General features: G+C 44.5%; 1 protein-coding gene across 9 annotated transcripts; it reads right to left on the reverse strand.

Moving 5' to 3' along the window:
- Positions 1-1,086: 1,086 nt before the first annotated feature.
- On the reverse strand, positions 1,087-17,265 carry Rad52 (RAD52 DNA repair protein). Of its 9 annotated transcripts, none has more exons than XM_075982966.1 (12): positions 17,136-17,265; positions 14,437-14,530; positions 12,412-12,513; positions 10,847-10,940; positions 10,605-10,672; positions 9,129-9,247; positions 8,405-8,480; positions 4,834-5,033; positions 4,545-4,696; positions 3,342-3,425; positions 2,570-2,794; positions 1,087-1,645 (listed from the first exon to the last, which is right to left on the reverse strand). In XM_075982966.1, exons 1-12 carry the CDS (start codon positions 17,150-17,152, stop codon positions 1,584-1,586), a joined length of 1,293 nt encoding a protein of 430 aa, XP_075839081.1. In that variant the 5' UTR covers positions 17,153-17,265; the 3' UTR covers positions 1,087-1,583. The 9 variants fall into 9 exon arrangements, with proteins under 9 accessions (XP_075839081.1, XP_075839084.1, XP_075839082.1 ...); XM_075982969.1 differs by having other exon boundaries at positions 3,342-3,422; positions 4,545-4,693; positions 17,136-17,258; XM_075982967.1 differs by having other exon boundaries at positions 4,545-4,693; positions 17,136-17,258.
- Between the last annotated feature and the right edge of the window lie 423 nt (positions 17,266-17,688).

A 17,688-nucleotide genomic window follows, 5' to 3' on the forward strand; every position in this document is an offset into this window, starting at 1 on the left:
GCACAATAAATATAGTATAATTAAAGATATTTTATAAGGATTCAGCACAACAAAACCACAAATTCAGCTTAAGTAAAATTACAAATTCATTGTTCATTTGGGGAAAGAAAACTAAACTACTGGGGTGGTACAGTTAAGAGTAGTCGCTTCCTTAAAACCTATTCCTGGGGCTGGAGGGAGAGCTCAGCAGTTAAAGAGTGTGTACTGCCTTTGCAGAGGACCCAAGTTCAGTTCCGAGCACCCACATGGCGGCTCACCCCCAACAGTAATTCCAGTTTCAGGGAATCTAACAACTTCTTCTAACTCCTCCATGGATACTACAAATGCATGTACACGTACGTGCAGGCAAAACACATGTAAAATTACAAACAACAAAAAAACCTATTCCTTGGATCATTTCCTTGCTTGGGGGAGATGCCATGGGTTTGAGACAGGGTTTCTCTGTGAAGCTGGCCTTGAACTTCTTCTTCTTCTGAAAGAAGGTATTCACCACTATCACCCGATTGCCATTTCTTTAAATGAGAAATTATGCAGTGGCTACCCCCATAACCCATATTTTTTCATTCAAAGGTTTCAGTCAAAAGAAAATTCTTTAAAATTCCATGTAGTAGGGGGCTGGAGAGATGGCTCAGAGGTTAAGAGCACTGGCTGCTCTTCCAGAGGTCCTGAGTTCAATTCCCAGCAACCACATGGTGGCTCACAACCACCTGTACTGAGATCTGGCGCCCTCCTCTGGCATGTGGGCATACATCAAGGCAGAATGTTGTATACATAGTAAATAAATAAATCTTTAAAAAAAAAAATTCCATGTAGTATAATGAGAATTCCACCATCAATGTGAGTTTTGCCTTTGCCAATTACAGCCATGAAAGGCTTATCTACCAGTAATCTCAGTTGTCAATTCCACAATTCTGTCAATGTTTAAATACGAATTTACTCGACTCGAAAATGCACTAATGGGCACTGGGTGTGGGTGGTGGCACACGCCTTTAACCCCAGAGGCCTCTGAGTTCAAGGTACATAAGTTCCAGAACAGTGACGGCTGTTACACAGAGAAACCCTTTATTATAAAATAAAGGCGGCAACTGTTGAGATGTAGTCTTTATTATAACTTAATCATAGAAAATTGAAAAAAAAATTCATGCTGGCCTTCTTGCGTATACAAACCACATACATCCACAGGACGTGGTAAGCATGGAGAATGGAGAAGACCTAAATCAGACGCGAAAGCACCCACTGTACGTGTTGGTATTTCTCTCTCTAGAGGCTTCTGTTGACTTGAGTCCATGTGTGATCCTGAACCACCACCATGGCCTGATTGGTTAACACTTTGTGGAAAACAAAAGGAGAGATGAGCTAAAATGTAATTTAATGAAGGTGATGATCAAGCTGGTGCTTAGATGGGCTACATGACTAAAAGAAGGTAGCCTGGATGAATAGTACTGAGAACTCAGAGCCGATGGAAGGCTTCCGCCCATCATAGCACATGGCAACCTCTTTAAAGTACTCTAGTTCAAAAGAAAGCCTTGGGGACAATTTTATGACCAAACTTCCTGTGACAGAATCTAGTCATGACTTGAGCTTCAGGATGGATCCAGTTTCCTTTTCTTCAGGTCCTGCATCTTCATATGAGAGTCAGAGTTTCCTGTGAAAGATAAATGTTTAAAATGCTGCAGCCTTGACTTTAAGCAGTAGCTAATCTAATCATTTCTGGATTGTATAGGCTAGCAACTCTCATTCAGACAATACACAGAATGAGAGTGACCACTGTTTATCATTCTTAAGACAGTTCTCTAGATCTAGTCAGGCCTTTGCTTCCTACAAGCATGCATTTTAACATTATAAAACATTTTGATCAAAGTTCAGCAAGAGCTACTCAAATTAAAAAAAAAAAGTTGTAATATCGTACTAGGGTCATCAGAGTCATCTCATCCTAGATCTAAAGAGTAGGTCTGGACTTGAAATCAAGAGCCAATAGCTCAAATACTCTTTACCCGTACTGTTTGCATTCCATCCAGCTTTTTTTGATAAAGATCTTAATATGTAGTCCTCACTGGCCTGATTGAACCCAGGGCCTTGCAACACACTAAGCAAGTTAAGTATTGAGCTAAATACCCAGCCCACAGAACTCATCTATACTTCACTATACAGCTCAGGCTGACCTCAGACTCAATGGAAATCCTGTCTAAGCCTCCTGAGTGCTGGGATTACAGGCATGTTGCCACTGTGTACTGTTTCTCCCAACAATTATTTTCCCCAAGATTAAAAAATATATATTTTGGTGGATGTTTTGCCTACATGTATGTCTATGCACCATTTACATGTCTGATGTCCAGAGTCCAGAAAGAGGGTGTTCAATCCCTTGGACCTGGAGTTGTAGGCAGTTGTGAGCCAATACATGTGTGCCAGGAGCTAAATCCTGGTCCTCTACAAGAATAGTATGCACTGGTAACTGCTGAGCCATCTTTCCAGTCCCCCTAATTCAATTTCTTAAAATGAACTAGCTCCCTCCCTTTAGATTTTATAGAATCAAACCCAGGATTTTTGTTCTTCCAAAGATCTCTGCTACCTAGTACATGCTGGTAAGTGCTGCAAGTCTGCAGGTGCCCAGCTCCAGGTTTTTCTGGTGGCATCTGGTGGCAAAGGCTGTGTAGGACACCATCCTGAATCACCTCCTGGTGGTTGAGGGCTCGGGTGGTAGAAGTTTGGGGTGATTCTGGTCTAGACAAAGGCTTAATAATGTCCTCTAAATCTGGAGTCAGGTCCCACATTTCAGGGTTGTCTTCAGGGTTATCTACAGAGAGAACCACAGTATTACAACAGCTTCCATGTTTTGACAGGTGTGACGGTGCACATGGCAGCCAGTAGCGAGCAGGAAGGTGGACAGTTCCATGACAGACAGCCTGTCTTATGGTTAAAAAAGAAAAAAAATCAGGCTTTCAATTCTCTCTGATAAATCTGCATTTTTTTTTTTCCAACAAATACCCCAAGTCTTTCCTTTTGTTAGAGAACATGTATCAGATCCACTGTCAGTCAATTTGGGAACCTCTTTCTATTTTTATAAATCTTTACAGCACTATAAATCAGATGAGTTCCAAAGAGATGGCTAGTCAGGTAAAGTCACCAGTAGGAGAGAACTGACTACAAGATGAAATCTACGGGCTGAGGATGCAGCTCAATGGTAAAGCACCTGCCTGGTGTCACAAGGGCACAGGTTTAATCCCAGTACTGCACCTAACCCTTCCCCAAAAAACTTGAGTTCTATATCTGCCAAAAATTACACAGCACAGTAACTTACACATACTCCTAAATGTTTACTGGTTAATTCTTAAGTGATTTACCTGGGAAGATGGCTTTCTCCCTGAGGAGTTCTGAAGCAGCAGTTATGGGGGTACTGTGTTTCGGAGGAGGGGCTGGAAGCACTGCTATAGTGTGCACAGGAGAAAAAGGACAAGCCAGAAGTCACATTAATTTGTCAACTCCAGGATGAAGTCTATTCCCCTCTTGCACAGATATACCTGGGAGTGTTCAGGTTCCTAACTCCTTGGCCTACCTCCAACTCTGTATGTCTACTAAAGTGGGGAGAACCAGGTGTTTTCTTTGGTATTTTGTTTTTGAGAGATAGAGTCTCTCATGTAGCTCTGGCAGGTCTTAAACTCCTATACAGCCAAGATGATCTTGAATATCTGATTCTCCTAGTGTAACAGCAGTGTGCCACTACCACACCAGAACTTGGGACACCAGGCAAACATTTTACCGTCTGAGCAAAACCCCCAACCCATTTTCCTGTCAACAGCAAGGCAGGGGGGGTGGTATGAGTCTTCCAGCCCAGTGGTTCTGGGACAGAGCAGTGCATCCTGAATCCCATCCCTGCTCTTCAAGCTCCTGGCATGGCCAGAAGCCAAACTTTTAGGCTAACTCATTACTCAGGATGTGCCCAGAATGGTGATATGTTTTGGTTTGTTTGTTTTTTTTTCCTACGTTAATGTTGCATTGGGTTAAGGGGTGAGAACCAGCATATAACCTGTCTCTTGTACCTTCACTACAGAGAAAAAGGGCAAACGTTCTCTGGACCAGAAAAGTACTTAATAAATGTCTGCACATCAGAAATATCTAATTCTGTGAAATCCGAGCTCAGATTAATTTAAGCTCCTGAGTAAAGAATCTGCTAAAACCTCCAGTTATCTTTCAGCTTTGTCTTATATTCAAAAGCCATCCAAGAGGCAAGTTTCCTAATTGCAGAGACAAAGCAATTCTTTACTTGAAATTTCAAATTCCAGAAGATGGGGAGGGGCCTCATTATGTATTCCAGGCCAACTTGGAGCTCATTGATCCACCTGCCTCTGCCTCCCAAGTGGTGCAGATTATGTCAATCATGGCCGATGACCTCCCTGAAAATCCCTCGTCTTTAGAACTGGTAAGGAGCAGAGCATATTTTACCATCCTAATTCCATGGGGTCATCTGTCCTACATGGAACTCTGAGAAGCCCTAGCGAGGCACGGCCTGGAGTGAGTCAGTCTCCCCGTCACACATCCTCACACACCCTCAGGTTCGGCTTCCACCTCTGCAGCAGGTGCCTGGCCCTGCAGGCGAGCCTCCATCCGCTGGCGGAACTGCTGCTGCAGCTGCTTCTGCCGGAGCTTCCGGAGCTTCCGCTGGTGAATGGCATCACTCTCCCCGGTGGCGGTCAGACTGCTGCAAACCAAGTTAACCACAAAGGACCCGGCTTGAAGAAGCACACAAACCACTTGGTTTCAAAGACAGGAGTGGAAGCAACCAAAGCCAGGCTAAAAGGGGCGGAAGAGGAAAGGGAAGGAACCTGAGTCCAGTACCAGGAGCTGCTGCAGTCCTTAGCCCCCTGCAGCCTACTGTCCGAATCATGTGGGTGGCTTGGTCTGCAAGGGGAAGTTGCTTCTTGTGGTTTTGAGGGTCCCAGTGCTTCATTCTGTCTGCAGCTGTTATATCTTGCCTGTTCCACAGATGGTTCAAAATCTTCTCTCTTTGTTTTAGCTAAATCCACTTCAAGAGGGAGCTAAAAAGAAAGGAAAAGAGGTAGAAAAACTGAAGGCACCCCATACCCAGCTCCCCCTCCCCATCACGCACATCCGCAGACATACTGCTTGATGATCCTTGACCTATCTGTTCCCACACCGATGGCAAACTCCTGGACCCAGGCAAGCCTGAGCAGCTAGGGCTGCAGATATCTGACATTTTTGTTGTTGTTTTGTGTTTGTTTGTTTTTTTTTCAAAGACAGGGTTTCTCAGTAGCTATGTAAGCCCATGTAGCCAGTTCTGGAACTTACTCTGTAGTCCAGGTTGGTCTTGAATTCACAAAGATATACCTGCCTCTGCCTCCCGAGTGCTGGGATTAAAAGCATGCACCACCACTGCCCAGCGACATCTGACATATTTTAACAAGAGCAATTCATTTGTATTTTGAACTGTTCTGTATCAGTAATAAGTTTCAATAAAGATTAAATGCTTTTGATGAAAATAGTCTATATAGTCTAATTTGACTCTTTCCTTGGTGGCTGATCTGTCTTTGTGGTATACGTATCCCTTTTCCTTTGCGCTTTAGGAGGCACAGGCAGCGAAAAGCTGCAAGCTCAAGGCAACCTGAGCTACAGCTTGAGACATTGTCTTAGAAAAAAGGAAAGAGAACTGGAAGGAAGGCAGAAGGGAGAGGGGAAGGAAAAGAAAATAGAGTCCTTCAGATTCACAAAGACAAGTAGCAGCACAAAGACAAAGAATACAAAGTTCTCCAAAAAAAAAAAAATGCTGGCATACACAGAAAAATGTCACTATAATGCTCCTACACAGAATTTAAAGAACAAAGCAATAAAAGAAAATTTTTAATTAAAAAAAAAAAACTGCAGGCGGAGGTGGCGCACACCTTTAATCCTAAGTACTCAGGAGGCAGAGGAAGGCGGATCTCTGTGAGTTTGAGGCCAGCCTGGTCTACAAGAACTAGTTCCAGGACAGGCTCCAAAGCTACAAACCCTATCTCAAAAAACAAAAACAAAAAAACCTGCCAGATATGGTGGGGCACACCCTTAATCCCAGCACTTGGGATGCAGAGGCAGGCAGCTCTGAGTTCCAGACCAGCCTCAGCTATACCGTAAGACCCTGGGTCAACAAAACTCAAGCCTACAGCAATGAATATATCATATATAAAGTAGTGTTATTATCAACTGGAGTTAAACTGATGCCATTTTAAAGCAACTATTAACACTAACATGATTTATGCAACTGCAATGGAAACTACAAGGAAATTATCTAAGAATGTACACAATGCAATATGAAGAATCAAATCAGCCATACAAAAAATTCAAAACAAAGGAAGGCAAAGGTCCAAGAACAACAACAAAAAAAAAACCTATAAGATATGCAGAAAATCAGAAAAATGGAAATAATAACTATCCTATCGGTAACTGTTTTAAATTGATTACAAAAACTGTATCCAACTACATTGTCACCTATAAGGACCTGAGTTTGATATTCAGCACCCATATAAAAGCTGGGTGGGGTAACAAATGACTATAATACCAACCCTGAAGGATCCCTTGAGCTCAATGGCCAACCAGTGTATCCTAACTGCTGAGCTTCAGGTCAGTGAGAGACCCTGTCTCAAATATAAGGCAGAGCAACTGAGAAAGACAGCTAACGTCTTACCTCTAGCCTCCACAGGCAAATGCATACATACACATGAACATGAACTGTCACATGGGAGAGGAGTCGTCAGTGAATACTGCTGAGAACCCTAGATCTCCCCAGACCAAAGGATGAGGTTGGTAAATGTCTATACTTTTCAGAAGAACCAGCTCAACACAAACTAAGTCCTAAGTTAAGACTCCAAACTCTTAGGGAAAAAACAGCACTGGATATGGTGTAAGACACCAAAAGTGGGGCTCAAGAGATGGTTCAGTGGTTAAGAGCACTCAGGACCCAGGTTCAACTCCCAGCAACTACTCAGCAAACACTTGGCAGCTTGCAGCTGTCTGTAAGTCCAATTCCAACAGATGCAATACCTTCATACAAAACTGCAATGCACATGAAATAAATATAAATTATTAAAAAAAGACACTAATAGCATTGGGCAGTGGTGGTGCCAGCCTTCATTCCCAGCACTTAGAAGGCAGAAGCAGGTGGCTTAGAGTTTGAGAACAACCTAGTCTACAGAGCAAATTCCAGGACAGCCAGGAGTGCCTCAAAATAACAAAAAAGAAAACCAAAATAAATCAAAAAATAAAATAAAACAAAATAAAAATAATCTTACAACATATATGGAATGGGAGAAAACATTTGTATATCTTATTAACAGATAAAGTATTTAATGTTGAGAATATTTAAAGAGCTACCATCACTCAACAGCAAAAATACCAAATAACCCATTAAAAATGGCAATGGAAGCCGGGCGGTGGTGGCTCACGCCTTTAATCCCAGCACTCGGGAGGCAGAGGCAGGCGGAGCTCTGTGAGTTCGAGACCAGCCTGGTCTACAAGAGCTAGTTCCAGGACAGGCTCCAAAGCCACAGAGAAACCCTGTCTCGGAAAAAAAAAAAATGGCAATGGACTTCAATCTCTCAAAAGATGATTCCCAAATGGCCAACAAGCTTTTGAAACACAACAATGCTGCTGACATGAGGGACACATGAAGCAAAAACTCTACTAAAGCAATAGAAGAGTAAGGTCATGGAGAGAATGGACTGTACAGTATGTACTGTATCAGGATGGAGATTTCTCAAAAGAAACAAAATAGGAGACACATGACCCGGCACTCACACTTGTAGGTACCTATCACAAAACTGAAAACAGCGCTTCTATGGAAATTTACACGTCTCTGTTCACAGCAGCAATACAACAGTCAAGAGGTAGATAGATAGACAACCACAGTGTACGTTCTCAGGACTGGCATGCATACACACAAACACACACACACACACGAGGAAAAGAGGAAAGTCTTGTCAGAAGCCAAATGACACTCCACTGGTTCCTGTGATAAAAGGATGGGGCAGTACCTGACAAAGCTCTCAAGGAGACCAAATCTGCCCCAATTCCTGCAACTCTAGCCACATCTACCACACAGCACTCCTGAGGCTGGTACTAAGATCCCATAGATAGGCAGAGACAGAACGGAGGTACGCACCTCACAGCCACCAGAGCTCGGAGCAGAAAGACAGCTAGTGTGAACACGTATAGGGAACAGCAATAGTGGGAGAAGGCCTGCATGGCTCTCTGTTCACATCTGCTGGCCTCAACCTTCTGAATCTGAAATAACCATTCTAGATGCTGCCAAACGCTGAGTCCTCCCTTCTCCTTCCTGCAGCTACACTCAAGGACATACTGGAGCAGTTGCATGCTGTGATAGCAAGCGCCTGCACCCCACTCCTCGCTGTTCACATACCTGTCGTGGAAGCTTATTTAGTGACCTCAGGTAGTCTTTGTCCAGAATGCAGTTTCCAAGTGCATTCCCAAAACTCCTACAATGACAAAAAGCCAGAAAGTTCAGTTACATCTCACAGTTACAACACTACAAAGCTGCAACCCAGGAGAGGAAATGGGCCCTAGTTGAGTGAGACACAATGGACCATGTCACAGTCCTGCATGACACTAGCTTCTGAGAGCAGAGAGTGGCCTGACACAGACTTCCAAAGGGACACTGAGTGCTATGAAGCCCCGCACACGCCCACCTGCTAAAGGCCAGGCCTCTAGGGAATGGGGCAGAACTGATGGGATCTTAGGAGCTGGGGGCCAGTGAGAGGTGTTAGGTCACTGAAGATTTGCCCTCTGGGAGTACAGATCACGGGGTTTGTTTTCTGGGTTTTTTTGTTTGTTTTTTAACCTCTCCACCCCAGATCCACAACAATCTGGCAAATCAATCCTGAATCCAAAATTTAGGCAAACTAAATTTTGAGTCAGTGTATTCGGAAGAAAGGAACCAGCTCTGCAGACAGTGTAGTCAGATTCAGCCCTGCAACCACGGGAAAGTACAGAAGCAAGCAAGGAAAGACAGCATCAGGATAGAATGAGACTTATCTTCTCACATTATTAGATCTCTGACCCAAGGAAACGGGCCACTTCTGAAAGATGAGCTGACATGAGGTGGCTGGAGCCCAGCTCCTTCTTACCTGAGTGCCCGCTTCAGCCCGTCAGTCACAGCCTCCTTCCTAGCCTTCTCCAGTGACAAAGCCTTTGACCTGAGGCCCTCACTAACTCCATAACCCACGTCCTCATGATAGGACCCGTCCTGAGGTAGAAAGGGGCATTGTTGGAGCTCTAATATGAGAGCTATGGTCCTCTTCCCTGAGCAACAGCACTCAAAAAAACAAAGAAACCAATACCACTACCACCCCCACCACCCCCAGGCTGTGGCTCCAGGACCCTGCTGAAGAGACAACAGCACAGAGCTTAAGCTATCCATTTCTAGCCAGCGATGGTGGTGCACGCCTTTAATCCCAGCACTCGGGAGGCAGAGGCAGGAGGATCTCTGTGAGTTCAAGGCCAGCCTGGTCTACAAGAGCTAGTTCCAGGAAGGCTCCAAAGCTACAGAGTAACCCTGTCTCGAAATATATATATATCAATTTCTAGAAGTGTTGTCTGGAACAGATCTGCCTGGAAACATGCTTGTGGTCAGTGCCAAGTCTTTAAAGCTGTGAGGTCAATAGAAATTGACCAAAACAACAGTTTAACAGTTTCTCTCTCTCTCTCTCTCTCTCTCTCTCTCTCTCTCTCTATATATATATATATATATATATATATATATATATATATATATATATACATACATACACACACACAATATATATATATTTTAGAAACACAATAGAGTTATAAATGGAATTTCCAGTCATAAATATATTAGGACAATGACATTTCTGATAAGAGTGCAGCTTAGCAGGACAGCACAATCCTGCAACTCAGGAACTGTAACTGTAAACCACCAGTTTCGGCATAACCTAGGCTCTATGTACTGAGACTTTATTGAAGCTGGTGGGAGCACATGCGTGTTATTTCAGTCCACAGGAGGCAGAGAAAGAAGCCTGAGCCTCAGGTACCCAGGATCTGCATGGTGAGATGTCTCAACCTTCCTTGTGTTGTGGGGACTCCCCACCATAATAGCATTTTGTTGCTACTTCATATCTGTAATTTTGCTACTGTTATGAATCATAATGCAAATATCTGATATGCAGCTATCTTAGGTGACCTCTGTGAAAGGGTCGTTTGACCCCCCATAGGTTGAGAACCGCTGATCTAAACTGAAGTAAGGGCTATGGGACACAGCACTGCTTCAAATAAATGGTAGAATTTAATCCCCTATGGCACTTAGGTTGTTACATTATAAAAAGATTTTCCACTGTTAAGTTACACACTTACATACACATATACACACTACACACACACTCCTTTTATATTTATGTGGTCAAACTTTTGTGCATCAACGTAAGATGAGTTGAGACACAACACATCCTGTCAACACTCTCTTGAGGGCAGGCGCACAGGACATTTGAATACTGCCATCCTAGGCACCCTGGTTAAGACACACCCTCCCTGCTCACTCCATCTACTCAGTCCTCCCAGGCAGCAGTGGCACCCCACCCCCTCACCTTTAACTGCACCCTTACAAAGGCACAGACTCCCACGTAGAATTTGCCATTGTTGAGGTCAACAAAATCTAGGAATGGGAAAGAGAACCAGTTGGAAAGACACTGTTCCCTGCACCTAGTTACTTTCCTTGGCTGGCAACCAACCCACCTACCCAAACCCTGACACACTAAACTCTCTAAGCAGGGGAAAACCAGCTATGAAATAATGAGCATAAAGCAGTCAGCACACGCAGGGAACATACCCACATTCTGCTGGGTGATGGAGTGTGCCCAGCCATTGTAACCAAACATCTCATTGGCCAGGTTAATCACACGATGCCCTTCAATGTAACACACCTAGAAAATACATTTTTAAGAAAAAGCTATTAAAATGTCCTTGGTATTGGTATTTTTAAGTGTCAATTAAAATTCATTTATTCCTCGTATGTTTTTGGCAAAACTTCCTTTCCACAGGAAATCTCAATGCAAGTATTTCAGAGACTTTTGGAAAAATCAAACTAGAACTATCAGTCAATCTCTGGGAAGGGACCAGCCTCAGAAACTTCAGCTGACCTATGGCACAGCTTCCGGAGGACCAAAACCACACACAGCTTCAGCTCTGGGGCAGCATAAGCTTTCCAGCAGGAGGCCAGGACGCCGTCCTTCAGCAACAGAAGACGATTGTTAAAACTGGAAGCAAGGTTTGGTGTGCTGGCTTGTTGTGGGACGTTACTTTCACTATGTATAGAAGTGCTACATTTGTTTAATTACATAAAGATGCATTGCTGTTTCACCTTGCCTGCCTTAGGCACCTGACTGGCCTAATAAAAAGCTGAATAGACAGAGGAGGCAGAGGAGGGGCTGGTGGGCAGAAAGAATAAACAGGAGAAGGAATCTTGGCTTGAGAGGAGAGAGGACAAGGGAAAAAGCGAGGAACACATCTGGGCCCAGAAGGCAGACAACTGCCAGACAGACAGACATGGACTAGGACATACAGAAAGAAAAAAAAAAGTAGCCAGGCAATGGTGGCGCACGCCTTTAATCCCAGCACTCGGGAGGCAGAGGCAGAGGCAGGCGGATCTCTGTGAGTTCGAGACCAGCCTAGTCTACAGAGCTAGTTCCAGGACAGGCTCCAAAGCCAGAGAAACCCTGTTTCGAAAAAAAAATAAAAAGAAAGAAAAAAAAAAGTAAAAAGTCTGAGGCAAAACAAAGATGAAGAGAAACAGGTTAAAATAAATTATAAGAGCTAGTGAGAGAAGATAAGGCTGAAAATTCACAGCTAATAATAAGAGCTGGATGGCAGTCCCAAAGAAAGTATGCTATAGTTGCACACGCCTTTAAACCCACCACTTGGGAGGCAGAGGCAGGAGGATCTCTCCAAGTTCAAGGCCTGGTCTATAAAGTGAGTTCCAGGACAGCCAGGACTATACAGAGAAACACTGTCTGGAAAAACCTGAAAGAAGAAAGGAAGGGAGGAGGGAGGGAGGAAGGGGGGAGGGAGGGAGGGAGGAAGGGAGGAAGGGAGGAGGGAGGGAGGGAGGGAGGGAGGGAGGGAGGGAAATAAAGGAATGGAATGGAATGGAATTAAAAGCAAGTAGTAAAGAGAACATTTAAAGATGAGATAAAAATCTCAACATGGAATTTACAGCAACCTCAAGACAGTGTTTGGGCCACTACAAATGACAAAGAAGTCTGAAACCCACCCCTTCCAGAGGTTCGAGGTCTCCAGTAATAGGGAACAAGAGCCTCTCAATCTGTGGAATCTAGTAAAAGCAATAGGCAGAATTTCTCTATCAACTGCTAGATATGTGCCCAAGACTCAACTTACCTTCTGGCCTCCTCCAGCCATGCGGCTGCTGATGTACTCTGGGCCCAGCCTCTGCCTCAGAGCCCTCTGGATGGCCTGGTATTCTTCGGCTGTGTACTGGCTCTACAATCCAGAAGGGGAAATCTCCCTAAGTTTCCCGACACAGCTCCTCTTGCTCTCTTGAGAACTGAGAAGAGCTAACTGTAGATTAGAGCACCCACCTAGCACAGGAGGCTCTAGGTTCCACCCTCAGCCCAGGGAAAAGCACTGGACATACCATGCATACATGTATCAAAGCATCGAATGGTAGCCTATAAAAAAGCCTAACTTTATGCACGCATTACACATTGCTTTAAATCAGGTAGTGGTGGTGCACACCTTTAATCCCAGCACCGAGGAGGGAAAGTCAGACGGAGCTCTGTGAGTTTGAGGCCAGCCTGATCTACAGAGCAAGTTCCAGGACAGCCAGGGCTACACAAAGAAACCTTGTCTCCAAAAACTGGAAAAAAAAAATGTGGGGCTGGAGAGATGGCTCAGTGGTTAAGAGCATTGCCTGCTCTTCCAAAGGTCCTGAGTTCAATTCCCAGCAACCACATGGTGGCTCACAACCATCTGTAAAGAGGTCTGGCGCCCTCTTCTGGCCTTCAGGCATACACACAGAATATTGTATACATAATAAATAAATAAATATTTAAAAAAAAAAATGTAAACAGGTCGTGGTGGCATACCCTTTTAATCCCAGTACTTGGGAGGCAGAGGCAAGTGAATCTCTGAGTTTGAGATCAGCCTGTCTACATAGTGAGTTCTAAGACAGCTACGGCTCTGTAGAGAGGCCCTGTCTTGAAAAACAAAAACAAAAAAATTTAATACAAAAATGTTGCTTTTAACATAGTATCGCCGCTATCCTTCTTAAACTTTCTCAAGCTAGGTTAGGTTTTGATTTTTTTGCTTTGTGGAGCTAGGAACAGACCCCAAGGTCTCCTACAGGCTAAGCAAGCTCTCTCACTGAGGGGGCTCCAATCCTCTGAAGCAGAGCTAGGAAACCCAACTTACCACCTCAGAGCCCAAACCTCACTCCACAGGCAAGGCAAAAGGAGTAATAAAGCTCTTACAATACCCACTTCCACAATTCCCATCTCTCAGTGAAACAAATATATCATGGTTGATCTTTGGGGTTTATTCCCTTGTCTTGTTTAAATTAGGTAAGTCCTAACAATTCTTTGATAAAGACAGAATTTGGATAGACAAAACAAGAATCTTTCACACAATTTCTTTTCTGTTGTTGTTGTTTGGTTTTGGAGACGGGGTTTCTCTGTAGCTTTGGAGTCTGTCCTGGAACTAGCTCTTGTAAACCAGGCTGGCTTCAAACTCATAGAGATCCGCCTGCCTCTGCCTCCTGAGTGCTGGGATTAGAGGCGTGGGCCACCACGGCCCAGTTCATGCACAATTTCTACACACAGAGAAGCATCCCATACACGTACCATACTCTATCTACATTATACATTCAAATAGGGTAAAATTTTATAACACATGATCACAAAAATTTACACCTAAATGTAATCCCTTGTACTACAAGATTTTAAACGTTTTATTACATTTCTCAAATGTATTTATTTTGCATATGTATACGTAAGTACAAAGTAGCACAGTGTGAGCATGAGCTCAGAGGACCACTAGCAGGAGTCAGTTCTTCCTCTACCGTGCGGATCCCAAGGACAGATCTCAGGTCATCAGGCTTAGCAGCAGGGGCCATCTGCTGAGCCACCTCACTGGCCCTACTATTAGACTTTACTGCAAAGCTCACGAGTAGACTAAGTCACTAGAAGACCTTGGGACAAAATGACAAAATATAGCACCATGCTGGGGGTACAATAGCTCAGTGGTAGAGCTCTAAATTCAGTCCTCAGTGCTGCAAACTAAAACAGCAAAGCCCCTAAAACACTGCATCAAAGGAGAAGGGAGTCCAGAAAAACTCACACGCAGGAGGACAGTATCACTTCATCCTAACTCTCCTCACTCAGACTTCAGAATGAAGCAGCTAGTTACCTGCCCAAAGCACAACACAGACTTCCCACCAGCAAAGGGAGAATGGTTGTCACAACCTCCGTGGACCGCTTCCTCAGCTCCAGCCATGTTGACTCTGTTTAAATAAAGCAGAATTGGGGAGAGGATTAGGAGACAGATTCAGAGGAGAAGCAAAGATAAGAGCTTCCTGTGTTCTGTTACACATCTGGGTTTTGGCTGGCTAGTTTTTGTTTGTTTTATTTTAATGTAAATATTGTAAATTGTTATTGTTTTCTTTCTTAGCTGGTACTATGAAACAGACTTTGATTTCTGTATGCTAATTATATATTTTGTGGCGTTCTGAAATCATTTATCACATCTTCAAGAATATTCTGGTATAGTCTTTGTGGTGTTTTAAGTATAGGTTGTTGGCATCTGCAAATAGAAACATCTGTATTTCTTCACTTAAAAAATAATTGGGCTAGAGAGATGGCTCAGGGGTTAAGAGCACTGACTGCTTTTCCAGAGGTCCTGAGTTCAATTCCCAGCACCCACATGGAAGCTCACAACTGTCTGTAACTCCAGCTCCATGGGACCCAATGCTCACGGCAAAACACCGATGCACATAAAATAAAAGAAAAAGAAAAAAGAAAAAGAAAAAAGCCCCAAGTTGGTTGACATTATCAAACTGGGTTCAAAACAAACAAACAAACAAATAAAACATTAATATAAAGCTCAAAAAAATAGAGGAAAAAGCAAGAGCCTCTATCCCAAATCAAATAAAGCACTTACTTAGGGGACAATGTCTCTCAGGGGTCAGGTAGGATCTGCCAAGACACAGATAAACCTAGCTATTCTTCCAGTTAACACATGTACTATTGTGGGCTAGAAAAGGTAAATGTTTACACTGAGAACATATGGTGTTATATCAGTATTACAATGTTATCAGTATTACAGAATTCTTGCTATGGATAATTTTACATAATTATATAATTTCTTCTTCCTCACCTCCAATACCTCCCATAACTCCCCCACCCACAAACTTCATGGCTTTCTTCCTTTTACATACATAACAAACATACATACATGAATAAATATATAAACACAAGCCTACCGAGTCTGTTTATGGGGCATGTATGTCTATGATTTCAGGGCTGATCACTTGGTACTGGATAATCACTTGGTACTTTCTGGGAAAGACTTATTCTCCCTCCTTCAATAGTCAATTGCCTATAGCTCTTCATCTAGAGGTGGAGCCCTGTGAGAGCTTCCCCCATCCAAGTTGGCATGTCAATTGGTCCTGTAGCTGCCCATGTTTTAGTAAGGCAGCAATACTGAGATGTCACAAAGTGTAATGTCCTTGTCATGTAAAAGACACTGTTATAGCAGACTTCCTGGTCTTCTGGTCCTTACGATCTTTCCGACTCTTCTGAGATGTTCTCTATGGTAGATGTTTTAATAGTTCAAATCTTTTTTTTTTTTTTTTGAGACAGCGTTTCTCTATGTAACAGTCCTAGCTGTCCTGAAACTCACACTGTAGACCAGGCTGGCCTCGAACTCACAGAGATCCGCCTGCCTCTGCCTCCCGAGGCCTGGGATTAAAGGTGTGCACCACCACCGCCCAGCTAAATTCAAATCTTTTTAAAATCAATTTTAATTCTGTACCTATGTGTCTGTGTGTGGGTATGTGAATGAGTGAAGGTACCCATGGAGGCCAGAAGCATCAGATCCCCTGGAGCTGGGGCTAAAAGTGGCTGTAGGCACCTGATGATGAGCATTGGGAACCCAAGCCAGTTCTCCCCAAGAGCAGAAACCACTGAACCAGCCAGCCAGGCCCAGGCCAATGATATAGCTTAAGTGTTCAACATCCTTAGCCACCAAAGAAAGGTAAACTAAAACTACTGAGATTCCATCTCATTCCAGTCAGGATGGCTGTCCACAAGAAAACAGTAACAGGCTAGGAGGAGGACTTGGTGGGAATATAAATTAGTGCAACCAATTCAGAAATTAGTGTTGAGCATATCTCAAAGAACTAAGCTAGTTCTTTACCTCATGACCCAGCTAACCCTTCTCGTAGGCATATGCCCAAAGGACTCTAAATCCAACTACAGATACCCGTACATCTGTGTGTACGCTGCTACATTCACAAGAGAAAGGAAGTGGAATCAACCGATGGACCGTGAAAGCGGAATGCACACTGGTTCAACTGAAGCAGACCCTACACGCTCATTTTTTAAAGCTCCGTATCATTTCACACCAGCGAAACAGGCAAGTTCACAGATGCAAAGCAGAAGGGATGCTGGGAGTTGGGAAAACGGGAGAGGAATTAACTAGGGCTTCAAGATTTACTTAGGAGTGATGAAAATGGTGTGAAATTCGATAATGCTAGGGGTTGTGGAACCCCGAAAACGTACTAGTAACCACAGAACTGTGACCCTTCAAGGAGTGAAGTCAGTGTATTACTGCACGCCTCATTTTTCAAAGTCCAGAAAGGCGGACTATGCGGCTACCCTGAATGTCAAATTCCCTAAGTCCACCGGTTCTTCCCAACCTCACCCAGCGACCGACAGTGACCGCCACCGCCTCCAGGCTGCCCTCCCAAGGCCAGCACCCCGACCCGGCCGGCGCCTCCTCTTGCACCGGCGGAGCCCGCAGGGAGGACAGGCTCAGCAGCCGCCGAGGACGTCCAGTCGGCAGGGCCCCACGCCCCGACACCCCGCCGGAAACACCCACTCACGCGCCTCGGGACGCGGGGCATGCAGGAGCTCGGTCCCGGCACCGTGAGGCGGAAGGGAGCCAAGCAGGAGAGACGGAGGAACAGGCTCAGAGCACGCCGGGAAGGAGGTCCGCACAAACCCGAAGGAGGCGCCGTAAGTCAAGTCACGAGGCGACCCGAGCCGCAAAGCAATCTGTCGCAAATCATAGCGCACGGGCGCGCGAGGCCAAGGAGGGATCGGCGTCCGGAGCCGCTAGCTCCGATTTTGCTACCGCCAAGCATCGGGCCGCCTTCCTCCTGCCAGGGTCGGCCTGGAGCTGCGGCAGCTCCTCTGCCTCGACGGTCCTTGTCCTCTCCTCAAGGATGCGGCTTTATCCAAGCCCCCTGAGGCTGGCTCTTCGCCCTTCACCCCGCCTCGGTAGAGGCCCTGAGAGGGTGTTTGTTCTTCCATTCCGTCACCTGTCCTAATGCGCTCTTGAACTAGGAGGCCCTGGCAGCCCGGGGTGTGGTTTATATACTGAGAACTTGTTTTGTTGTTTTGTTTTAAAAAAAAAAAAGTCAGACTTTTAGATTGCTAC

Source organism: Microtus pennsylvanicus, chromosome 8 (assembly GCF_037038515.1).
Source record: "Microtus pennsylvanicus isolate mMicPen1 chromosome 8, mMicPen1.hap1, whole genome shotgun sequence".
In the NCBI taxonomy this organism is placed as follows: domain Eukaryota; kingdom Metazoa; phylum Chordata; class Mammalia; order Rodentia; family Cricetidae; genus Microtus; species Microtus pennsylvanicus.